This window comes from Narcine bancroftii, chromosome 10 (assembly GCF_036971445.1).
Source record: "Narcine bancroftii isolate sNarBan1 chromosome 10, sNarBan1.hap1, whole genome shotgun sequence".
Lineage (NCBI taxonomy): Eukaryota > Metazoa > Chordata > Chondrichthyes > Torpediniformes > Narcinidae > Narcine > Narcine bancroftii.
In genome coordinates this window covers 55,339,077-55,363,967 of record NC_091478.1, presented here as the reverse complement: position 1 = coordinate 55,363,967, position 24,891 = coordinate 55,339,077, and the positions used below count along the sequence as shown (strand labels likewise).

The 24,891-nt window shown below is 39.5% G+C and overlaps 1 protein-coding gene across 8 annotated transcripts in view; it reads right to left on the bottom strand.

The window, feature by feature from the left end:
* Nucleotides 1-24,891, bottom strand: part of cnot1 (CCR4-NOT transcription complex, subunit 1) — a 325,223-nt gene that overhangs the window by 191,065 nt on the left and 109,267 nt on the right. For all 8 annotated transcript variants that reach the window (XM_069900952.1, XM_069900955.1, XM_069900953.1 and 5 more), the window contains one exon: nt 2,246-2,416. In XM_069900952.1, coding sequence (XP_069757053.1) covers nt 2,246-2,416 — 171 coding nt within the window. The remainder of the gene's footprint in view (nt 1-2,245; nt 2,417-24,891) is intronic.

Here is a 24,891-nt window from a genome sequence, read left to right as displayed (position 1 = left end):
ACAGGGTTGAAAGTGATAGATTTTGAACCATGCCCATAGGGCCCCACATTATTGTTTGGCACTTCCACCAGTCGACCGGCCTCATTCTCCCACTATCCTGCCAATGGTGCCTGTTTGATTCCATCCATGGCCTTTTCCATAGAGCTACAGCGCACTTCGAAATTCGTCTGGCGTGGGCTGAGAAGGGATGTCACGCTGTGGGCCAGGTCATGCTGTGTGGCTGTTAGCAGTCCAAAATTCATAGACATAAAAAGGCCCCCAGTGCAAAACTTTTCTCCCATGGAGCGCTGGGTCGATCACGTGCGCGTCAACCTCATTATACTCTACAAGTAAGAAGGGACATGAGGTATCTGCTCATTGTGACAAACTGTCTTATGTGCTGGCCTGAAGCCACTCCTCTCCCCGCCTGTGATGCCGAAACCTGTGACCAGGTGTTCCTCACTGCTGGGTGGCGGGATTTGGTGTTCCCACCCACATCACATTAGATCATGGGGCCCAGTCTACGACATCCTCATGGACTGGTTTGGTGAATTTCTGTGAAAGCCAATTACATCATACCTCCACCTATTGCCCACAAATGGGTTGGTTGAACACTTCCACAGTCACCTTAAGTCCACCTTGAAAGCCAGACTCATAGGCCCCAATTGGATGGATCATTTGCCTTTAGTACTACTGGGAAAAGGACTAGGCCGAAGGAAGATTTGCCTGCATTCTCAGCGGAAATGGTTTATGGTGCCCCTCTAACTGTTCCAGGCAACCTGCACTTCAACCAACCAGATGAATATTTTGATGAGTTTAATGTTCTGCAGAGATTTCAAGATTGGGTGGCTGCACGAAACCCTCCTCCAGAGAGATGCGATGGCGATCCACCTTCCCACATTCCTGAGGACCTGCATTCAATGGAGTATGCATTTGTCCATCTGCAAGGACAGTCACTCCATTATGAAGGCCACATGAGGGACCTTTCAAGGTTTTGCAGTGTGACAGCAAAGTGTTCACATTGGTGGGAAAATTGACTTATTCATGGTGGACCGTTTAAGGCCCGCATACTTGGACTTATCATTACCTGTGCATATCCTTCCATAAGGAGCAGAGGTCGTCCTCCCAAGTCTACTGCATGTTTTAAAGGCGATTCTGGGGGTGGGGGATGGTGTAGTGGGCCAAGCGATCACGACCCGGGATGGGCCAAATCACCGCGGTGTACTCACCCAAAAAGATGGCGTGGGCCCTCCAAAGTCCTGGTAGGGATACTTAGCAGATGCGTCATGACATTTCGGGCTTCCAAACCAGAAGTGACGTAAAAGAGGGTGATCACATGATTAAAGGCATTCTACTGAGAACTGAAAGTAGTGAGCATTTATTTGATAGCGCTTCTGAGGCAGACGCTACAGAAGTGTACAAAATCATGAGTGGATCAGGTGTATATTTTGCCCAGAGGGGAAGCAGTAACCAGAGGACTTAGGTTTAAGGCAATGGGGGGTGGGGTAGAGATTCAGAAGGAACCTGAGCAGTAACTTTTTTCCCCCCTCAAAACAGAGTAGAATATGTATGGGATGGGCTGCCAGAGATGATGAAGACAGCTACTATTACAATGTTTAGAGAAATTTGGATGATGCATGGAATCGGATGGGTTGAGGGATGTAGGCCAAATGCAGGCAGGTGGGGTTAATGGAGGTGGCTATTTTGGTTGGTGTTGGCAAGTTGAGTCAATGGCCTGTTTCCACGCTGTATGACTATGACTCTTGCAAGTTTCAGAGCTGAATTTTCATCTCCCTGCAGTTCTTTAAAAAAAATTCTCCCTGGGCTTGGTCTATAAATATTGGCACCATTTTCCTTTGTAACTCAAAATAAGAGAAAATTAACTCAAACACTGCTTATTACATTTAAATCCTTGGCTGAAATAGAGGCAAAACATACAGCTTAACTCCATCTATTTGGCCTTTTGCAATTGTTCAAAAATTTGATCCTACAATGGAATATGCAAAATCAGACAATTTTGACTTGGTTATGAAAAACACATTTGGTGATTCTAGCCTTTAAATATTTTTATTGCTCATAACATTAACTATGGTCTCCTTCAGGATTGGGGAAACGGAGAAAATGCAAACATATTCATAAGTATGACACCAAACTGGTGAGGCAGTGAAGAGAGGGTCAAGGAACATAGAGGTCATCAAGCTAAGAATTCTTATTACCACAAATTATTTTAAATAGCAACTGGCTAATTCCAGTCACACGACTGTACCTGCCCTTCTGCATGCTTCCAAGGCCGATAAATCAGATCAACAGGAAAGACTTCAATCCCCATCCCCTTCTGGATTCCATACACAGCTATTTGCAATCCTTTGCTATCACGAAGGATGAATCCTGGATGATCCAGCTCATAAGTCACCTCCTTAAAATTCAGGTTTGGATTCTACGAGATAAAAAATAATTTATTTACAAAATAGTTCACTTAAAAAATTCACATACAACAGACCTGATATTTGACAATATGGAAATGAAAGAAACAGAAAACAAGTTTCACAGTGAAGCCATAAATTCCTGTTAGGAATCAGCATCCTTACAGCACCCACCAGGTCTGTTCTGGATCTCCACAACAGCAATCCAATAAATCCTTTTTCCATGCATTCCCAGGGCATGGTAAGAATGTAGAACAAGCTGCCAATGGACGTGGTGGATGCAAGTTTGATTTCAACATTTCAGAGAAGGTTGGATAGGTACATGGATGGGAGGGGTAAGGAAGACTACAGTCCAAGTCAATGGGATTAGGAGGAAAAATAATTCAGCTCAGACCAAATGGGTCAAAGGACTTGCCTCTGTGCTAGTATCTATGGTTCGACAAGATAATGGAGAGATTGTAGTGGCTCATGAACCAAGTCATGACCCAACTTTCAAAATGGCCAGCGAATGCAGCGATAGCAAGGGCCCTGTAGGGACCAACTGCCATCATCCCGCATGACTTCCCGCACAGTGGGAAACAGTGGGAAGGACGACCATTCGAAGGTCAGTGCTGCAATGATGTCACTCCTGTCATCAGAGGCAGGGAGTGAACATAAACAGAGCTGGCAGAGCAATAAATCAGTCTTCGACCTCAATTTGACTGTGTGTGCAAGTTGATCTTACTCCACACTTTGCATAGTGCATACACTACAAAATCACAAGCAAACTACTTTATTGGACTTCATTTATAGTAAAAATTTGAATGTGTTAGGAGCAGTTCAGAATTTTATGAAACTAATATCTGGAATAAGTGGGCTGTATGATGAGGAAAGAGTGGAGTGGTAGCTTGCACCTGTACCTGGTCAGAAGAGCAAGGGGGACTGGATTAAAACATATAAGAACCTGAATGGTCTTGAGCCGGTGAGTATGCTCCTTAGAGGAAAAATCCAAATCAGAAGTTATTCTTAAAATCAAGAGATAGATGAGGTGAAATTTGTGAGGATCATGAACAGTTCCTCAAAGAGCAATGGAAGCAATCTTTGAATATTTTAAGACTTTGATTCTTTCAGCAAGGTCATGATGGGTAAACGGGAATGTGGTTGCAATTGGATCACAGATGATTTTATCAAAGGTTCAAGGCACCTAAATGCCTGCTTCTAATTCATTTGCTCATAAGTGCATACTGCGAGCTGAAAGTGAAGATTATAGTTCTAAACTTCATTTCAAATAAAGTAAAAAATGCCACATACAAAGGTTGCAAATATTTTTTAGCAGTTTGAGAACACATCTTTCACTTGACACAGTTTTTTAAATATTGAAGTACTATCAACAACATTTCAAAGCATTCAGCAATGTGCTCAGATGTATATTTACCACAACCAGGAAGATAGTAATATCTCCTTGTTTATGTCAACTTGTACTACAATCTTCTGGTGTTTGTCTTCATACTGCAAGGTCACACTAGATGCACTACTTCCAGCTTCTAACTGCAAAGGTGTAGACAAAGCAAGTTCAAATAACTACAACCCAGTTCCTTTTGGTCACAAGCCATAAAGAAACTGCTCACAATTCACCTTTAATATGACAAACTCGGTGGAGTCACGTGATGGAGTAGTGGCCGGTAGGAGAAACCAGCCCTCTCCAGAAAAGGAAAAAAAATGAAAAAGCAAAGCCCCAGACACACAAATCACAACAAATAAAAAATAAAAGTGTGGAGAAAATGGCACCTAAGAAAGAAAAGCCAAAAACAACGGGAAGAAAAGAAGAAAGAAAGACGGTGAAAGAGACCTACACGAAAAAGCAGGGACCCGCCGTGGGAAGAGAAGCCCACTCACCGAGGTTAGTGGAGACCCCGCAGGGTCGCGACCCACTAACCGCAGGACTGCAAAAAATGGCTCACGGAGCCAAACAGGGTGCGCAACTGCGCACGACAAGGGCAACACCGACGGGAGGGGGAACAGCTGAGGGGTGAAACTCCACAGCACAAACAGCTGAGAGAGGCCCAACAGGAGGGCTCCCAGCTGGAAGATAAAGAAAGCAATGGGAACGGGAGGGGTGAGAAAGAAAAAAGGAAACAAGAGACACAACAGATAACCAACCCAGAAGAGGACCAACATCAAGACACCATGGAAAAAAAATACCCAACAAACTGAGACAAGCAGCTCAACAAGAAAGTCAGAAGAGACACAGATACAAGGAAGAGAAATAGAAGACACAAACCCAAGAGCAGACACAGAAGAAGAAGAACACCAAGTTCTGCACAGAGGAATAGGAGGTTAAATGAATGGACAGTTCATAGATTAAAAAAAATTTCAAGAACAAAAGAATGGCTGACACGAGAATTGTGAAATGAAAAGTACAGAAGAAAAAGTGAGTAGAATAGAGCTGGTCATAACAGATGTAGGGAAAGGATTAGAAAATGTGGAAGAACGTGTAATGGCAGTAGAAATGAAAGTGAATGACTTTTCTTTTCTGGAGGGGGATGGGTGGGAGAGAATAACAGTCTCTGCGAAATCAGTTGACACTTGCGAACGAGTTCGCAGTCCGAATGGAGAGGGGAGTTGTGGCTGCCCGTCAAGGGGTGACTAAGTCGGGGGGGGGGGGGGGGGGGGGGGGGCAGGGAATGACACTTGGGGTTAAGGGAATTTTAGATGTGGGAATGGTTGAAATATTTAATGCTTTTAGAAGTGTTGTCATACAGTGCGTTCAAAAAAAGAAAACTGAGAAATGAAAATGGGGAAAAGGGGAAAGGTGGTGGTGAGGAAGTGGAAATGAGATGTAAACAGAGTATGAGATGGCCATGTTGAACTATATGACTATAAATATTAACAGAATACATAACCAAATCAAAAGGAAGAGGCTATTAAATTTATTGAAAAAGAAAAAATAGATATAGCATTCGTGCAGGAAACACATTTAACTGAAGTGGAACACAAGAAATTTAGGAGAGACTGGGTAGGGCACGTAATGGCAACATCCTATAACTCAAAAGCCAGAGGTGTCGCTATATTAATCATTAAAAATGTTCCAATCAAAATAGAGGATGAAATAATAGATCCAGCAGAGGGATACATTATGTTAAAATGTCAGATATATTCAGAACTCTGGAATTTGGTCAATATATATGCACCTAATGAAGAGGATCAAAAGTTTATGCAAGATACTTTTTGAAGATTGTACATACGCAGGGGAATATATTGATAGGAGGGGACTTTAACCTTAATTTAGATTCAAAGATGGATAAAACTGGACAAAAGGCTAACAGAAAGAACAAAGTAGCCAAATTTATGGTTAAATCAATGCAGGAAATGCAACTTTTGGATATACGGAGGAGACAACACCCAAAGGAGAAGGAATACTTATATTATTCTAGTAGACATAAAACATACTCAAGGATTGACCTGCTCCTGTTGTCAGCCCATATCCAAGGGAGAGTTAGGAAAACGGAATATAAAGCTAGATTGTTATCGGAACACTCACCCCTGTTATTAGCAATAGAGGTGGAGGACATCCCACCAAGAACGTATAGATGGAGATTAACTCCATGCTACTTAAAAGACAGGATTTTAGAGAATTTATTGAACGTCAAATTAAAATGTACTTTGAAATAAATACGGAATTAGTGAAAGATTAATTTATATTATGGGATGCAATGAAACTCTTCATCAGAGGGCAGATAATAAGTTATGTAACTAAGATGAAGAAGGACTACAATTGGGAAATAGAACAGCTGGAAAGGGAAATATTAAGTACAGAAAAAGAACTAGCAACAAGGGAAGATACAACAAAAAGAGAATTGGCGGACAAAAAAAGAAACATTGCAAACGTATAAGGTGGAGAAGAACATAATGAAAATAAAGCAGAAGTATTACGAGCGAGGAGAAAAATCAAACAAAATACTAGCTTGGCAGCTTAAAACTGAACAAGCTAAAAGAACTGTATTGGCATCAAGGAAAAAGGACAAACAAATTACATATAATCCAACAGTGATCAATGAAAACTTCAATTAATTCTACGAGCAATTATACTGAACTGAGAACAAAGGGAAAAAAGACAAAATAGATGAGTTTCTAGCTAAAATTGAACTACCGAAATTGCAGGAAGAGGAGGAGCAAAATAAATTGATAAAACCATTTGAAATAGAGGAAATACAGGATATATTAAAAAAGCTACCAGACAATAAAACACCTGGAGAGGACGGACTCCCAATAGAATTCTATAAAACATTTAAAGACTTATTAATTACTCCTCTCCTGGAAGTAATGAACCAGATTGAAGAAACACAAAACATGCCAGATTCATTTAAAACAGCAATAAACAGTAATACAAAGACGGAGAAAGATCCACTAACACCAGCATCATATAGACCAATGTCTCTACTTAACTCAGATTATAAGATAATAACTAAACTATTAGCAAACAGATTGGCCGACTTGTACCAAAAATAGTAAAACTAGATCATACTGGATTTATTAAGAAAAGACGAACAACGGACAATATCTGTAAGTTCATTAACTTAATCTATGCAGTACAAGGAAATAAGACGCCAACAGTGGCAGTTGCCTTAGATGCAGAGAAAGCCTTTGACAGGATAGAATGGAATTATTTATTCAAAGTACTACAGAGGTTCAACCTACCAGAGAAATATATTAATTATATAAGGGACCATTGGCAAGGAGACAGTAAATGGATATATATCAAACCAATTTAAATTAAGCAGGTCAACTAGGCAGGGATGTCCACTATCTCCCTCACTGTTTGCTTTAGCTATAGAACCCTTGGCAGAACTGATAAGAACAAAAAAATAAAAGTGATAAAAATTAAAGAAGTAATATAAAACCAGTCTATTTGCAGATGACATCATAGTATACTTAACAGAACTAGAATTATCAATAAAAGAATTACATAAGAAATTGAAGGAATATGGAGAAATATCGGGGTACAAGATGAACGCAAATCAAAGTGAAGCGATGTGAAATCCGCATTATTCATTGGCAAAGGTTAAGAAAGAATCACTATTTAAATGGCAAACACAAGCAATCTGATACCTAGGTATTAAACTAGATAATAATCTAGGCCATCTATACAAATTAAATGATCAGCCATTAATGAAGAAATTACAAGATGACTTAGAACAATGAAAAGATTGAATATCTTCCCAAGGATACAATACCTATTTCAATCATTACAAATTCTCTTAAACAGAGAAATTCTTCAATGAGCTAAAGAAAATAATAAGGAAATTCTTATCGAAACCGGGGGAAACCGAGGATAGCACTAGATAAATTAAAAGAATGGTACAAATAGCTACCAAACTTTAAGAATTATTAAGATATCTATCAGATTTTTATCAAACAAGGGAAAAACCAGATTGGACCAGGATAGAGCTAGATAAAATAGGGGAGAAGGTACCAGAACATATACTTTATAAGTGGGATGAAAAACTGGTGCAACATAGAAGTTCACCAGTACTGCACTATCTGCTCAACATTTGGAAGAAGATTCACGTAGAAAGGAAAAAAACAAATTATCAACTACCAAAATTATTATTGATGCAAAATCAACTAATCCCTTTCACAATAGATAACTTTTCTTTTAGAGCAGGGGTGTCAAACTCAAATTCACAGAGGGCCAAAATTAAAAACTTGGACTAAGTCGTGGGCCATACTAAATATTTATTGAAAATTTTCAACATCTGCATGTTTTCTCTTCTTTCAACATTTGTAATGTTAAACTTTTTCTTATTAAAATAAATGTTTAATAATAGTTTTGGTTAAACTCTTTCCAGAAGAAGCATTAACAAATGAGAAATAAAATATTCAATAAATAATTTTTCTCTATAGCCTTTACGATCCTTTTAAATGTATTTTTTTTCACAAGCCAACAAGTTAAAAAAAATAACAACTTGCTTCAATGAAAATCCAATCTTTCAACTAGGAACAGTCCAAAGTTAACCAAAGAAAATATTAATCCAAGCTTAGCTTGCTACACTGTGATTTACTCTGATGCACCTAGGTCTAAACCAGATACTTGGCATCTCTTCTTAGATGCAAGTTCATCAAACTCTGGGGTCAGAGTTTGCCTCCCACCTGTCTTGAAAGGTCCTGTTTTCTGTCTTTCGTTTGGCCATTTTTCATAAGGGGTTTATTACATGTGAGTTGGGCGACAGGTGGCAGATGCTAATGAAAGTAAAGAGAGGAGGTGGGGGCGATTAGCGGGCTGACGGGCCGGCGCCAACACATTTGCAAAGCATTCTGGGATTTGTATTAGCTGTGCATGCGCTATACTGGCGCGGCGGCCAGCGGGCCAGCTCTAATACATATTTGATATGATCTTGCGGGCCAAATATAATTATATCATGGGCCTGAGTTTGACGTGTGCTTTAGAGAATAGGAGGGAAAAGGGATCAAAAGAATAGAAAATTGTTTTTTGGGAAATAATTTATTATCTTTTGAACAAATGAAGTACAAATATGGTATAACTTACGGTACAATGTTTGCATACCACCAACTGAATACCTACTTAAAGGACAAATTGTCCTTTAAGGCTGAGGTTACCAGAAGAAAGCAGCTTTGAATATGTGATTACAGACACAATGATAATTAAAAGATTTATAACAAACATGTACATCAAGCTACAAGAGAAAGAGAACGATGAAATAAGCTGTAAACCCAAACAAAAGTGGGAACAAGATCTAAACATAAAGATAAAAAAATGAAAAATGGGAAAAGTTATGCTCCGGAACTATGAGAAATACAATAAACACGAGGTTACACATGATACAATGTAATTGATTACACAGGCTATATATCGCGCCCCAAAAGTTAAATAAATGGGATCCAACAGTATCAGATAGATGTTTTCGCTGTAAAAAGGAAACGGGAACAGCAGTACATGCAATTTGGGCATGTGAGAAAGTGGAAAAGTTTTGGGAAGATTAAATCAGGTATTAAATAAAATCACAAAAAGCAACATACCAAAAAATCCAGAGATCTTTCTTCTAAGTAATATGAGAAGTAAAGAATTAGGCCTCAAATGGGATGAAGCACAAAAAATATTTATTATGATAGCCTTAGCTGTAGCAAAATAATGTATAATGTCAACCTGGAAATCAGAAGAGCCTGAGAGTACAGCAATGGTACATAGAAATGAATAAATGTATTCCATTGGAAAAAATAACAATTTTAAAAAATAAAATCATAGTATTCGAACAAATTTGGGAACTGTACATAGAACACAACAGAGAGGTCCTACCGCGGACCTCCATCCCCTAAAATGATAGAATGAGAAGAAGATGAAATGAACTGACCCAGTATGTAAATTTTCTTATTCATTTTCATTGTGTGATAACATTGTTTAATGGGTTTATTGTAATGTATATGTTGAACGTTTAGTGGATAGGGAGGGGGGTAAGAAGGAGGGAGGGAAGGGAGGGGGGGAAAAAGGGAAAAAATGTATATTCAAGAGGGAAATGTTTGTATGTATTTTGGTTAATATGGTTCATAGTGTGAAAAATAAAAAGAATTAATAATAAAAATGACAAACTCAAGTGGTAAACTGGAAACCCATTATTTTTGTAAAAAGATTTAAAAAAAAGCTGTAAAAAGTTTTAAGATTTAGAACCACTATGGTACTTTGTTCTTTGCTAGAAAGATTGGCATAGCAGTTAGCGCAACGCCTTTACAGTACCAGTTATTGGGACTGGGGTTAGAATCTGATGCTGACTACAAATTTGTATGTTCTCTTTATGTCTGCGTGGGTTTTCCTGGGGGCTCCTGTTTCCTCCCACCATTCAAAACATACCACAGGTGCAAGGCAATTGGGTTTAAATTGGGCAGCATGGACTCGTGGGCCAAAATGGCTTGTTACTGTGCTGCATGCCTAATTGTTTTTTATTTAAGTGAATATACAGTGCCAAACATTATGGAGGACACTGATGCACATGAAGATAAAATTTAAATATACCACACAATGATGCAGCCACACAGGACACTCTCAAACGTGGTCATATAAAGTGTTGTTAAGAAGGCCAGTAGCCTTGCCCATCTCAACCTCTGGAGTAAGTGTACAACGCTTTTGCACCTCCCTGGTGTGGGTCCAGGATAGGTTGTCCTTTATATGCACACCAAGAAACTTTGTACTCTCCATGACAGGACCATTGCTGTGCAATAAAGAGTGGTTAACCTTTGTCCTCCTGAAATCCATAATTATCTCCTGTCTTGTTCATGTTGAGACACAGTTTGTTGCCCTTGCACCACTTCACGAGCCTCCCCACTTCCTCTCTGTAATTCAACTCATCATTGTGGCCAATGAAGCTAACTACTGTTGTATCATCTGCAAACAGTTCTGTTGGAACTGAATCTGGCAGTGCTGTCATGAGTCAGCAATATGAACAGTAGCAAGCTGAGCACACAGCAGTGCTCGGCATGATGGGACGTCAAATTTAGCTACCAATCCAGACTGACTGCACTCTTCCCATGGTTCCCTGGCTTCAGATGATGTTTAGATTTGCAAGTCAAAAGCTGCTCTAAACAAAGCTTTGTACAGTTTGATTTTACAAAAGATAGTTCCTCAAAGGAAAGTTGGTTTATAATGGGAGCTATCAGAAATTACTAGCCTTTAGTAAGTCAACTATTCATAGGCAGCATGAACACAGAACAAGGACTGCACAAGTTATGTCAGCCAAATCTTTAAGACAAGCTGTATAAATCATAAAATAGATTAAGTTGCATCTTATTGCATGAATTGGAGAAACCATATTTCTCCTAGTATATAACTGACAGACAGAAAAAAAGCAACTCTCAAATACAACAAAATTATTGCCAGTTTCATGACAAGTAACATAACAGAAAGTTCACAAACTCTTATTAAATCCTATTGAACAAAAAAAGTTGATCAAATTTGTGAAATCTAATTTGAAAAAAAGCTGAGAGTGACTCTTTAATGTATTGGACAAACCTTCCACCATCGAGGCAGCACGCTACTTGGTGCGGTGAATCCAGGAAGAACAGGGGCAAGCAGGGACTGTTTTTCAACACTGCCCAACAGGGACTTGCTGCCCCCATTGCCCAACCCAACAGCCCTGTGCAGGTTGAAGGGGCTGGGGGTGTGTTTTTTTTTTAAATCACAGATCTGGTGTCCATGTTTGGCAGCCAAGCCATTGAGGGTTGTGAAATAGGAGGAAGTAATGGACTGGCACATGGCACCAGCCTCCACCACCCTCCCCAAGAAGCCAGCAAGAGAACCCTAAAGCGCAGTAAACAGCAGCGCACGAGCATAGGCATCAGCAGCTGGAGTCCTCACACCAGGCTGCAGCCAATCAGCTTCTGGAACCCAGGTATCAAGGGTACTAATGGCAAACAAGGCTCCCACAGGGCGCTGGTCACTGGCTGAGTCTTAAATCACTTTGGATTTGGAACTATATGCTGAGGAGGGTGTGGAGCTCAGGTACACCAATGGACCAGACACAAGGTTGTGTGGCTAGAGGTCACAGGGATACAGGAGGTGCATGATCCATGGATACTTGGCATTTCTGAAAGGTCACATCTCCAGCAGGAATGCAAAGTGCAGAAGTCAGGACCTCCAGGTTCAAGAACAGTTTTTAATCCAGCGTTATCAGGCTCTTGAACCTTCCTGTGCTGCTTTAACTCAAAACCATAAACTACCCAGGATCACTAAAAGTAACTTCATTAAATGTAACTGAAAATTTATCTATCCTCTGATATTTTATCATCTATTTTTCTGTCCTGCATATATGATTATTTCAATGTTTACTACTGCAGTTGGTGTTTCTTATATACCTGTTTGGCTGCAAGCAAGAATTTTGGTACATTTACACATTGCACATATACAGGACAATAAACTCATATTGAACTTTTTTTTGTCTTAATCATGGTGCTGGACTAGTATGTGTATTTTTACAGGGCAAACAAAGGGAAAAACCTTTTTGTATATTTTGTGTACATGACAATAAATGGAAAGGCTGCAAAAAGTTTTCCAAATTTGTCTCTTGCTGAGACAATTTTGATGAATACAGCAGGGAAATCGAAGGCCTTTCAGTGCATTCTGCATTGCTTTGTTAATGGTATTCTTGTATTTGTCCATTGGTTACAACACAGGTTTACAGTCTCAACCAAGCAATCAAATAGCACTCACTCATTGGCACATAAGTCATGCACGTGTGCACATGTTTTGCAACAAGCGCACAAAGGAAATGAAAGTGCGCACAAAAGGTTAGTTACGCAAAATAATGATTTCTTTAAAAAATAACTAAATGTGTTACTTCGTAGAATGCAATCATCTGATTATCCAAAATGTTTGGGCAAGCACGCGGATCAGGTAGGGAGAGCAGTATTCAATTCAAATTCTGAGAATGCCACAATGCAATTATCACAAAGTGGCAGTAACTCATGGCAAAAAAAAGACAATTTATAAACAATCAGTGCTATACTTTCCTTCAATGTGCAACCTGTGGACAAATGTCTCTTTTGTAAAACTGAACCCTGTAGCCCCACTTGAGCCTGGTGGGTTTAAAACAAAATCAACTTTCTTTCAATCTATGAATTCATATCCGAATTTTTCAGATATTCGAGAATTTTTGTAGAACGGTTTTTGGATAATCAGAAATGTAATGCATTATATGAAAAAATACCAATACAGGTTTTATTAGCCATGAGAGATAGGCTGTGCCAAAGTGATCTTGAAACAATTTCAAGTTACATTTGCACACATATTTTTGTCACAAAAAAAATTGCTTAACAGGATTTTTGCGCACACTGACTACTAAAAATTAGAGGGAATATTGCTCATTGGTCTCGGTGTTTTATTGTTTTTGTAACCTTGTGAACAGAAAAATGACAAAACTTAGGAACATATCACTACTATTTTATCACCAATCAGATTTAAGGGGGTGGGGTTCATGTAAATCTATTTGCGTCCAACAGTGATTTAATTCAGATTAAAAGTGCAACCTTCTACATGCTAGTTGAAAGCAAATTACCAAGTCTGAAAATCATTATAGAGATTCAAGTAACAAAACGTAGGCAGTCTCTAATGTAGCACCTCAGCTGTGCTCCAATACTAACCGCAGAAGAGATGAAAAAAGAGCAATAATCATAGGGAATTCTTCTGATAATAGAGCAAATAGATCCTACCAGTTGTAGGGTTAATTCTCTAACCAGTTGTAGGGTTAATTCTCTAGAATGGTATTTTGTCTGGAGGGTATCTGGGGTTAGGAGAGAGGGCAAGAAAGAAGCAGGGCCTTAAACATGGCAATCTCCAAGTTATTCCCCAAGCCATCTTCAAATACAAATAGAAGGATAAATATGCTGGTAGGTGAAGAAAGGGAGTGGATTTGTGGGGATTGGGACCAGTTATGTACAAGCAGACAAATTGTAACTCAGAGCTGGGAAAAATATTCCAGAGAAATTGGGGCGGCACAGTTAGTGCAACACTGTTACAGCACCAGCAACCCACTTGAATCCAGCGCTATAAGAAGTTTGCATTATTTTCGTGTCTGCATGGGTTTCCTCCAAAAACGGATCCTACAACCCCCCACGAGTTTGGGTGTAATTGGATGGCATAGGCTAGAAGGGTCTGTTTCCATTCTACATATCCAAAATAAAATTTAAATCACAAGTGCTTAATTTGATGGAGGTGGAGATACCCATACAAGAGAAAATAGCTGCAACTGGGATTGGATTGAAATAGCAGCACCAGAACATGTTTTTAGACATGATTACACCAAGAGAATAAATTCTATAATGAATTTACATACATAACCCTAAATCCATGAAGGGTACGAAAAAGGGTTGGTAATTGCAGTTATAATTAATCATATGAAATTGTCATGTCATGGGTAAAACATTTTGAATGCTCAGCAAGATAGGAAAGGGGTTTTATAAAAAAGGAGTGGTTGTTTTATCAATTGAGCATATGGATGTGGTAGAGAGGAAAGATGACCTGGAACAATAAATAACAGAAGCAGTTCACAGTTATGACAGAATGCAATTGCATTACTGGAATTATTCTACACATTGCCAACTAATGGAAAGTTCATTTCAGAGCAAATCTAGAGAAATTGCACAGATGTACAAAAGCTATGGAATGGTCATAATTGGGAACTTCAACTATTCACAGATACACATATAACAATGGCACAAGCAGTGGTATCCTCTTAAAATCTGTATAGTTCTGTTAATGGCAGCTTTGCTAGACCTGATCCTGGGAAATCAGTCAGGCCAAGAAGAGGAAATATATCTCAAAGAACATTGAAAAGTGATCATAATACAAAAAGTTTTATAATAATGGGAAAAGATGGAGACAAATCCCAAAATTTCAGATGGGCTAAAAAGGTTCAAGGATGAGATACTAGAAATTATCTAGTCTGGATAAGAATGCACCCTAGTTACCTGAAGGAGAAAATTGACAAGGCCCAAACCATAATCTTTTAAGCAATTTTATACTCAAGATGCCTATAACCAGAACACTGTTCAAAAAAGCAGAATATTTGTAAAGTTGCCAGTTTAATTTCAGCGATGAATGAAATTTGAGAAACAATAATCCAGGACAGAATCAGCAGTCAATTGGACAAGTGTTGATTGATTCAAAAAATCCAGCATGAATTTGTTAAAATAAATTATGGTTAAATATATTGATAGCATTCTGATGAAGAAGGGGTTGGTGAGGAAAATTCAATTGATGTAAAAGATAACAGCTTTCAAACACCATTTGATAAAATGCCAAAGAGGTTCAAAGGAATTGCATTAGCAGATAGAAAATTGGTCAAGGAAACAACGCAGTGAAAGGAAGATCTTCAACTGTAGGGAAGTATGCAACTGTATTCCTCAGTATTAAGGACTGCTTTTTACATCTTGGACCACTGGATAAGAAAACCACAGCAGAGGACCAAGCTCCAGTTCAGGGTTCGGCAGCCAAAAGCCTCACACCAGGCTGTAAGCAAATGACTTCTGAAAAACAGGCATCAGGACTGGGTTCATAAGGGTGCCAATGGTGAGCAAAGGCCTGAGATACTGACAGCTTCACAATTAGTTTGGAGGTTTGCAACCATGGGGCTAAGATGGGTGATTTGGATGATAAGAAGTGACGTTCACTGCTGGAACAGACAGGAGGCTATGCAGCTACTGAGGTTATAGGGAATGCAGACCCGGCAGCATTGGAGGTGGGATCTACAGACACATAATGAAGAACCCTTTTTGCTTCACGTGGTAGACTTGATAGTGGTGCTGGATTGGTCACATGTCATTTGTGTGCTTTTACAGGGCAAACATAGGAAAATATTTTTGAGCATTTTCTGAACAAGATTTGACTTGGGAGTACACAGTATTATTTTCAAATCTGAAGACATAATGCTTGGTATGCCTGACCGAGAACGGTAATGAGAAACTAAGGAAACACACAGGCTGGTGGAAAGGATAGATAGGTGGCGGAGGAAAAAAGATGGTGAAATTTTGAAAGAAACATCTGCAAGACTTTGTGGGAGTAGATTGAGGAGCCAAATGACTCGCTTCTGTACTCTAACAATTTTATTGTTTGGGATAATTGTCAACCATGCTAACCGCATTCATATTCCACAAATACAAGACGTAACACAAAATTTAATTAGAACAGCTGTAATTTACTATCTAGCATCTATTCAAATAACATGATAAATCAGCCAGCTGAACGAGATCCAAGGTTTATGAAATGCACCATATGAACTTGCATTCCTCTACACATGTACCCATAAAATTCCAATATCTACCTTCAAATTTACATCAATTTGTCAATTGGCCTGTTCAAAACCTTAATACAGATACACGATCCTTTATCCGGAATCCTTGGGGGACAGTGTGTTCTGAATTTTGGAAAGCCCACCCAAAGTGTATCCACCCGTCCCCCGGGCTCCGGTCCCCCGGGCTCCGGTCCCCCGGGCTCCGGTCCCCCGGGCTCCGGTCCCCCGGGCTCCGGTCCCCCGGGCTCCGGTCCCCCGGGCTCCGGTCCCCCGGGCTCCGGTCCCCCGGGCTCCGGTCCCCCGGGCTCCGGTCCCCCGGGCTCCGGTCCCCCGGGCTCCGGTCCCCCGGGCTCCGGTCCCCCGGGCTCCGGTCCCCCGGGCTCCGGTCCCCCGGGCTCCGGTCCCCCGGGCTCCGGTCCCCCGGGCTCCGGTCCCCCGGGCTCCGGTCCCCCGGGCTCCGGTCCCCCGGGCTCCGGTCCCCCGGGCTCCGGTCCCCCGGGCTCCGGTCCCCCGGGCTCCGGTCCCCCGGGCTCCGGTCCCCCGGGCTCCGGTCCCCCGGGCTCCGGTCCCCCGGGCTCCGGTCCCCCGGGCTCCGGTCCCCCGGGCTCCGGTCCCCCGGGCTCCGGTCCCCCGGGCTCCGGTCCCCCGGGCTCCGGTCCCCCGGGCTCCGGTCCCCCGGGCTCCGGTCCCCCGGGCTCCGGTCCCCCGGGCTCCGGTCCCCCGGGCTCCGGTCCCCCGGGCTCCGGTCCCCCGGGCTCCGGTCCCCCGGGCTCCGGTCCCCCGGGCTCCGGTCCCCCGGGCTCCGGTCCCCCGGGCTCCGGTCCCTCGGCCGCCCAGCAGTCTCCACTGACCGTCGGCCCCTCAGCTGCCTCCCCCAACTGCCGGTCCTCACTTGCCGGATTTTGGAGCTTTCCGGATTTTAGATGTCCGGATAAACGATCATGTACCTGTACATTTCTAAATCAGTTCCAATGGGCAAGTAAGAAATCTTACTCTGGTTAAAAAGAAAAAAGGTAAAGGTTCCATTATTGTCACATAATATTACATTTAGAATGTAACATATGAAATTCTTTAACTTTTGTATCCCATAAGGCAGACAGAGTCACCACTTTGTCCAGCGCCTCTCACAGAAACTGACAGCACCTGGTGTTCCTCGACTGTCTCCCCTCCAAATATTGACCAGGTTCCAAGATCAGACAACCTCAGATGCATTAAGGCTATTGGGTGCTGTATGCTAATTTCTCCAGATTTTAATTATATATCATTTAAACTTCAACTAGCCAACAAGTGCAAAAATGTCTATTTGAATACGAAATCATCGTTAACTGCATCATCTAGGAGGAGTCACGTGATGGAGTAGTGCCCGGTCAGGGAATTCCAGCCCTCTCCGGAAAAGTTGAAAAAAAAACCGCACAAAACACAAAGGTACAAGAGTAAAAATTAAAACAAAGTAAAAATAAAGGTGAGAAGAAAATGGCAGCGAAGAGAGAAAAGTCGAAAACAACGGGAAGAAGAGAAGATGAAAGAACGTCGGAAGAAGCTGAAGGCCTTACCTGTCCGAGGAGGCCCGCTGCGGAGAGAGAAGCCCGCTCCCTCAGGTCAGTGGAAGTCCCGGGCACGGGACTACAAAAATGGCTCGCAGAGGCGAGTAAAAGTGCGCAACCGCGCATGAAAAAAACACACTGACGGGAGGGGGGAACAGCTGCGGAGTCGATCTCCACAGCTGAGAGAGACACCTGTAACACAGCAAAAGGTGTAGAACATAGAAAATAACGACAACAAGAAAGAAGAGGGTAAAAAGAAAACAAGGAAACAACAGATGGTCAACCCAGAGGAAGAAGAAGAACAGAAAGAAATGAAAGAAGAGGAGAAAGGCAAGACAATGGATATATCTTTTTTTAAAGAATATATGGAATCAGTGAAAGAATGGCAATTACAAGAATTTAATGAGATAAAAAGAATTAAGAGTGCAGAAGAAAAAATGAATAAAATAGAAATGGTCATATCAGAGATAGGAAAAAGAGTGGATAATGTGGAACAACGAGAAATAATCGTAGAAATGGAAGTAGAGGACTTAAAAGAGAAATTAGAAGAATCTAATAAAAAAGTTAGAGACACATGAGCTGTTAGCTCAGAAGATAGATATAATGGAAAACTATAATAGAAGAAATAATATAAAGATAGTGGGTCTTAAGGAAGATGAAGAAGGCAAGAATATGAGAGAATTTATAAAAGATTGGATCCCCAGGGTCCTAGGAAGACCAGAATTACAGGAAGAAATGGAAATAGAAAGGGCACATAGAACATTAGGCCCTAAACCACAGCCACAACAAAAACCAAGATCCATTTTAGTAAAATTCCTAAGATAAAATATATTGGAGAAAGCAATGAAGAAAATAAGAGAAGACAAAAAGCCACTGGAATACAAAGGTCAAAAAATTTTTTTCTATCCAGACATAAGATTTGAACTCCTGAAGAAGAGAAAGGAGTTTAATACAGCAAAAGTGATCCTATGGAAAAAAAGATATAAATTTATGTTAAAGTACCCAGCGGTACTTAAAATAGTTATTCCAGGGCAACAAAACAGACTATTCTCGAATCCAGAGGAAGCACAAAAATTTGCAGAACAATTACAAAACAAGCAGAGAAATGAAGACATGTCTTTCTTTGGCTTGGCTTCGCGGACGAAGATTTATGGAGGGGGTAAAAAGTCCACGTCAGCTGCAGGCTCGTTTGTGGCTGACCAGTCCGATGCGGGACAGGCAGACACGATTGCAGCGGTTGCAAGGGAAAATTGGTTGGTTGGGGTTGGGTGTTGGGTTTTTCCTCCTTTGCCTTTTGTCAGTGAGGTGGGCTCTGCGGTCTTCTTCAAAGGAGGCTGCTGCCCGCCAAACTGTGAGGCGCCAAGATGCACGGTTTGAGGCGTTATCAGCCCATTGGCGGTGGTCAATGTGGCAGGCACCAAGAGATTTCTTTAGGCAGTCCTTGTACCTTTTCTTTGGTGCACCTCTGTCACGGTGGCCAGTGGAGAGCTCGCCATATAATACGATCTTGGGAAGGCGATGGTCCTCCATTCTGGAGACGTGACCCATCCAGCGCAGCTGGATCTTCAGCAGCGTGGACTCGATGCTGTCGACCTCTGCCATCTCGAGTACCTCGACGTTAGGGGTGTGAGCGCTCCAATGGATGTTGAGGATGGAGCGGAGACAACGCTGGTGGAAGCGTTCTAGGAGCCGTAGGTGGTGCCGGTAGAGGACCCATGATTCGGAGCCGAACAGGAGTGTGGGTATGACAACGGCTCTGTATACGCTTATCTTTGTGAGGTTTTTCAGTTGGTTGTTTTTCCAGACTCTTTTGTGTAGTCTTCCAAAGGCGCTATTTGCCTTGGCGAGTCTGTTGTCTATCTCATTGTCGATCCTTGCATCTGATGAAATGGTGCAGCCGAGATAGGTAAACTGGTTGACCGTTTTGAGTTTTGTGTGCCCGATGGAGATGTGGGGGGGCTGGTAGTCATGGTGGGGAGCTGGCTGATGGAGGACCTCAGTTTTCTTCAGGCTGACTTCCAGGCCAAACATTTTACAAATACATGTAATAGATGTGTATGTATATGTGTGTATACATGAGTGTATCCGTATTTAGAGGTAAATATATAGAGTATAGATAAGAATTAATAAGGGAATGAAAGGGAATAGAGGGAATAAGGAGGGAATTAAAAGAGTGACCTTTGTTATATATGAAGATTGAAATCTTTTCCGGGGGGGGCTGGGTGGGGAGGAGTTACGGTCACTGCAAAATCAGTTGACGCTTGCGAGTGAATTCGCAAATCCAAATGGAGAGGGGAGATGTGGTTGCCCGGCAAGGGATAAAGGGCAACTCAGGAGGGAGAGGGGAGAATGGGGTTAAAGAAGTTTTAAATAGGAGAATAAGGAAAATGTTTGATGTTTTAGAAATGTTGTCTTATAAAGTGTTCAAAACAAGAAAGCAGAAATGGATAAGAAGGAAAGGTGATGATGGAGAAACGGAAAGGGAAGATAAACAAAGTATGAAATGGCTACGTTGAACTATATGACTTGAAATATTAACGGAATACATAACCAAATCAAAAGGAAGAAACTGCTAAATTTACTGAAAAAAGAAAAACTTGATATAGCATTTGTGCAAGAAACACATTTAACTGAATTGGAGCACAAGAAATTAAAGAGAGATTGGGTAGGACATGTAACAGCAGCGTCATATAATTCAAAAGCAAGAGGAGTACCTATATTAATCAGTAAAAATATACCAATTAAAATAGAAGAGGAAATAATAGATCCAGCAGGGAGATATGTAATGATAAAATGTCAGATATATTCGGAGTTTTGGAATCTACTCAATGTATATTCACCTAACGAAGAAGATCAAAAGTTTATGCAAGATATTTTTTTGAAGATAGCAGATACGCAAGGGAACATATTAATAGGAGGGGATTTCAACCTTAATTTGGATTCAAATATGGATAAAACTGGGAAAAAAATTAACAGAAAGAACAAAGTAACCTAATTTATAATTAAATCGATGCAAGAAATGCAACTTTTGGATATATAGAGGAAACAACACCCAAAGGAAAAGGAATATTCATATTATTCGGGTAGACATAAAACATACTCAAGAATAGACCTATTTCTGTTATCAGCTCGTATGCAAGATAGAGTAAGAAAAACAGAATATAAAGTTAGAATATTATCGGACCATTCACCCTTGTTATTGACAATAGAGTTAAAGGACATCCCTCCAAGAATGTATAGATAGAGATTAAACTCCATGCTACTTAAAAGGCAGGATTTTAGAGAATTCATTGAAAGACAAATTAAAATGTATTTTGAAATAAATACGGAATCAGTGAAAGATAAGTTTATACTATGGGACGCAATGAAAGCGTTCATTAGAGGGCAAATAATAAGTTATGTAACCAAGATTAAGGACTACAATCAGGAAACAGAGCAGTTGGAAAGGGAAATAGTAAATATAGAAAAAGAATTAGCAATGAAGGAAGATACAACTAAAAGAAGAGAATTGGCAGATAAAAAAATAAAATATGAAACACTACAAACATATAAGGTGGAGAAGAACATAATGAAGACAAAACAGAAATATTATGAACTAGGGGAAAAAACACATAAATTTCTAGCATGGCAGCTTAAGACAGAACAAACTAAGAGAATGGTATTAGCATCAAGGAAAAAAGACAAACAAATCACATATAATCCAACGGAGATTAATGAAAATTTTAGAGAATTCTATGAACAATTATATCAAACTGAAAACGAAGGGAAAGAAGGCAAAATAGATGAATTTTTAACTAAAATTGAACTACCAAAATTACAAATAGAGGAACAACATAAATTAACAGAACCATTTAAAATAGTAGAAATACAAGATATAATAAAAAAACTACCAAATAATAACACACCAGGAGAGGATGGATTCCCAATAGAATTCTATAAAACATTTAAAGATTTATTAATTTCTCCCCTCCTGGAAGTAATCAACCAGATTGACAAAACAAAGCTTACCAGATTCATGTAAAACAGCAATAATTACAGTAATACCAATGCAAGGGAAAGATCCATTCGCACCAGCGTCATATAGACCAATATCATTACTTAACACAGATTATAAGATAATAGCTAAACTATTAGCAAACAGATTAGCAGATTATGTACCTAAAATGGTAAATCTAGACCAAACTGGATTTATTAAAAAAAGACAGACAACAGACAATATTTGTAAATTTATTAACTTAATTCATGCAGTAGAAGGGAGTAAAGCGCCAACAGTAGCAGTTGCTTTAGACGCAGAGAAGGCCTTTGACAGAGTAGAATGGAATTATTAATTCAAAGTATTGCAAAAATTCAGTTTACCAGAGAAGTATATTAATTGGATTAAAGCATTATATAAGGGGCCATTGGCGAAAGTGACAGTAAATGGATATATATCAAAGCAATTTAACTTAAGCAGATCAACAAGGCAGGGATGCCTACTATCACCCTTATTGTTCGCGTTAGCTATAGAACCACTAGCAGAATTGATAAGAACAGAAAATAAAATAAAAGGGATAAAAATAAAAGACAAGAAATATAAAATCAGTTTATTTGCGGACGATGTTATAGTATACTTAACAGAACCAGAACTATCAATAAAAGAATTATATAAGAAATTGAAGGAATATGGAGAAGTGTCGGGTTACAAGATTAACGTAAATAAAAGTGAAGCAATGCCAATGAATAATGCGGATTTCTCAAAATTTAAGAAGGAATTACCATTCAGATGGCAAATGCAAGCAATAAGATACCTAGGTATACAAATAAATAAAAATCTCGGCCATCTCTATCAACTCAATTATTATCCACCAATGAAAAAATTACAGGGCGATTTAGAGCATTGGAAAGATTTACCACTAACACTAACAGGAAGGATAAACTGTATTAAAATGAACATTTTCCCAAGGATACTATACCTATTTCAGGCATTGCCAATACAACTGACAGAGAAAATTCTTCAAGGAGTTAAAGAAAATAATGAGGAAATTTTTATGGAAAGGGGGAAAACCGAGGATAGCACTAGATAAATTAACAGAATGGTATAAACAAGGAGGCTTACAACTGCCAAACTTTAAAAATTATTATAGAGCCGCACAATTAAGATACCTACCAGATTTTTATCAAACAAGGGAAAAGCCAGATTGGACTAGATTAGAACTAGATAACATAGGGGAAAAGATACCTGAACACACATAATATAAATGGGATGAAAAATTGGTACAACGTAGGAGTTCTCCAGTATTACATCATCTACTCAATATTTGGAAGAAGATTCATGTAGAAAGGAATAAAACAAATTACCAATTACCAAAACTAATAATGACGCAAAATCAGTTACTCCCTTTTACAATAGATAACCTTTCCTTTAGAGAATGGGAGAAAAAAGGGATCAAAAGAATAGAAAATAGTTTTTCAGGAAATAGATTATTATCCTTTGAACAAATGAAGGATAAATATAATATAACTCAAGATACAGTGTTGGCATATTACCAATTGAGATCCTAATTGAAGGACAAATTAGGAAGTAGTCTGAGGTTACCAGAGGGAAGTAACTTTGAATATGTGATTACAGATACAATAACAATCAAAAGATTTATAACAAATATGTATATTAAACTGCAAGAAAAGGAGAATGAGGAAACAAATGGTAAAACTATACAAAAATGGGAACAAGATTTAAATATAAAGATAAAGAAGGAAACATGGGAGAAGTTATGCTCTGGAACGATAAGAAATACAATAAATACGAGGTTACGTATGATACAATATAACTGGATACAAAGGCTATACATTACATCTCAAAAGTTAAATAAATGGGACCCAACAGTATCTGACAGATGTTTTCGTTGTAAAAAAGAAATGGGAACAACAATTTATGCAATCTGGACATGTTAGAAAGTAGAAAAATTTTGGGAAGATCTAAACCAGATATTAAATAAAATTACAGAAAACAATATACCAAAAAACCCAGAGATCTTCCTCCTAAGTAACATAAAAAATAAAGAATTTGGACTTGATTTGGATGGTGCACAAAAAAGATTTGTTAAGAGAGCTCTAGCCATAGCAAAAAAATGTATTATGTCAACCTGGAAATTGGAAGATAATTTGAGAATACAACAATGGTATGTAGAAATGAATAAATGTATTCCATTAGAAAAAATAACATAATTTAAGAAATAATATTGAAATATTTGAACAAACATGGGAGCCATACATGAAACACAATAGAGAAAACCTACTGGGGACATCTACCACCTAAATTAACGAAAGAAGGAAATGAAAAGAATTGACTCAGTGGAATTTCTTGTTTATTTTTATTGAATGACAACATTGTTTGACTGGTTTAATGTGTCTTAGATTTTGTACTTTAAATGAATGGGGGGAAGGTAGTGGGGGTGGGATGGGAGGAGGGAGGGGGGGAGAAAATGACACTATATATTTGAAAAGGAAAATGTATGTATCTTGGTCAGTCTGGTTTATGGTGTGAAAAATAAATTTAAAAAAAAAACTGCATCATCTAATATAGAGTTGAACCCCTTTTGTTGTCTTTGTATTCATCATATTATTTTCACCATTGTTTTAGGATAACATTGCTTTTTAAAAAAAAAAACAATTCCCTGGTCAAAGTCTGCAAACAAATTACTAAATTAAAAATTAAATTAAATTTATATAAATCAATCCTAAATTTATATTTAGGAATCTGGGAGTGTACATATTATCTAATATGTATCTAATGATCATCTTTTGATGTATTGCTTGGAGTGGTCCTTGGCGAATCAAGACAGTCCCCTTGTTCAACTAATACTACAAAAATATTTTTACTGCTTTGCTATGAAATTAGCACAGTTAAGAAACAGACTGCATTAAAACAAGTACTGATTAAGAAAGTAGAAATAGACTAGAAGCTTTCATTTGCACAAAACAGAACATGTACTGCTGTCTAAATTAATTCCTCAAAATGCAACAGGTGCCCACAAGAAACTGATGTCCATTGTTGATCTCTACCATGGCTGAAAAATCTACCTACCTTCCCCCCACCCCCCCACCCCCACCCCTACCTTATCTCTACACCTTGGACCAGATTTTTCAAACCACCAACTGACCCCAACTGCTGGCATTTATGATCTTCCCAGGACA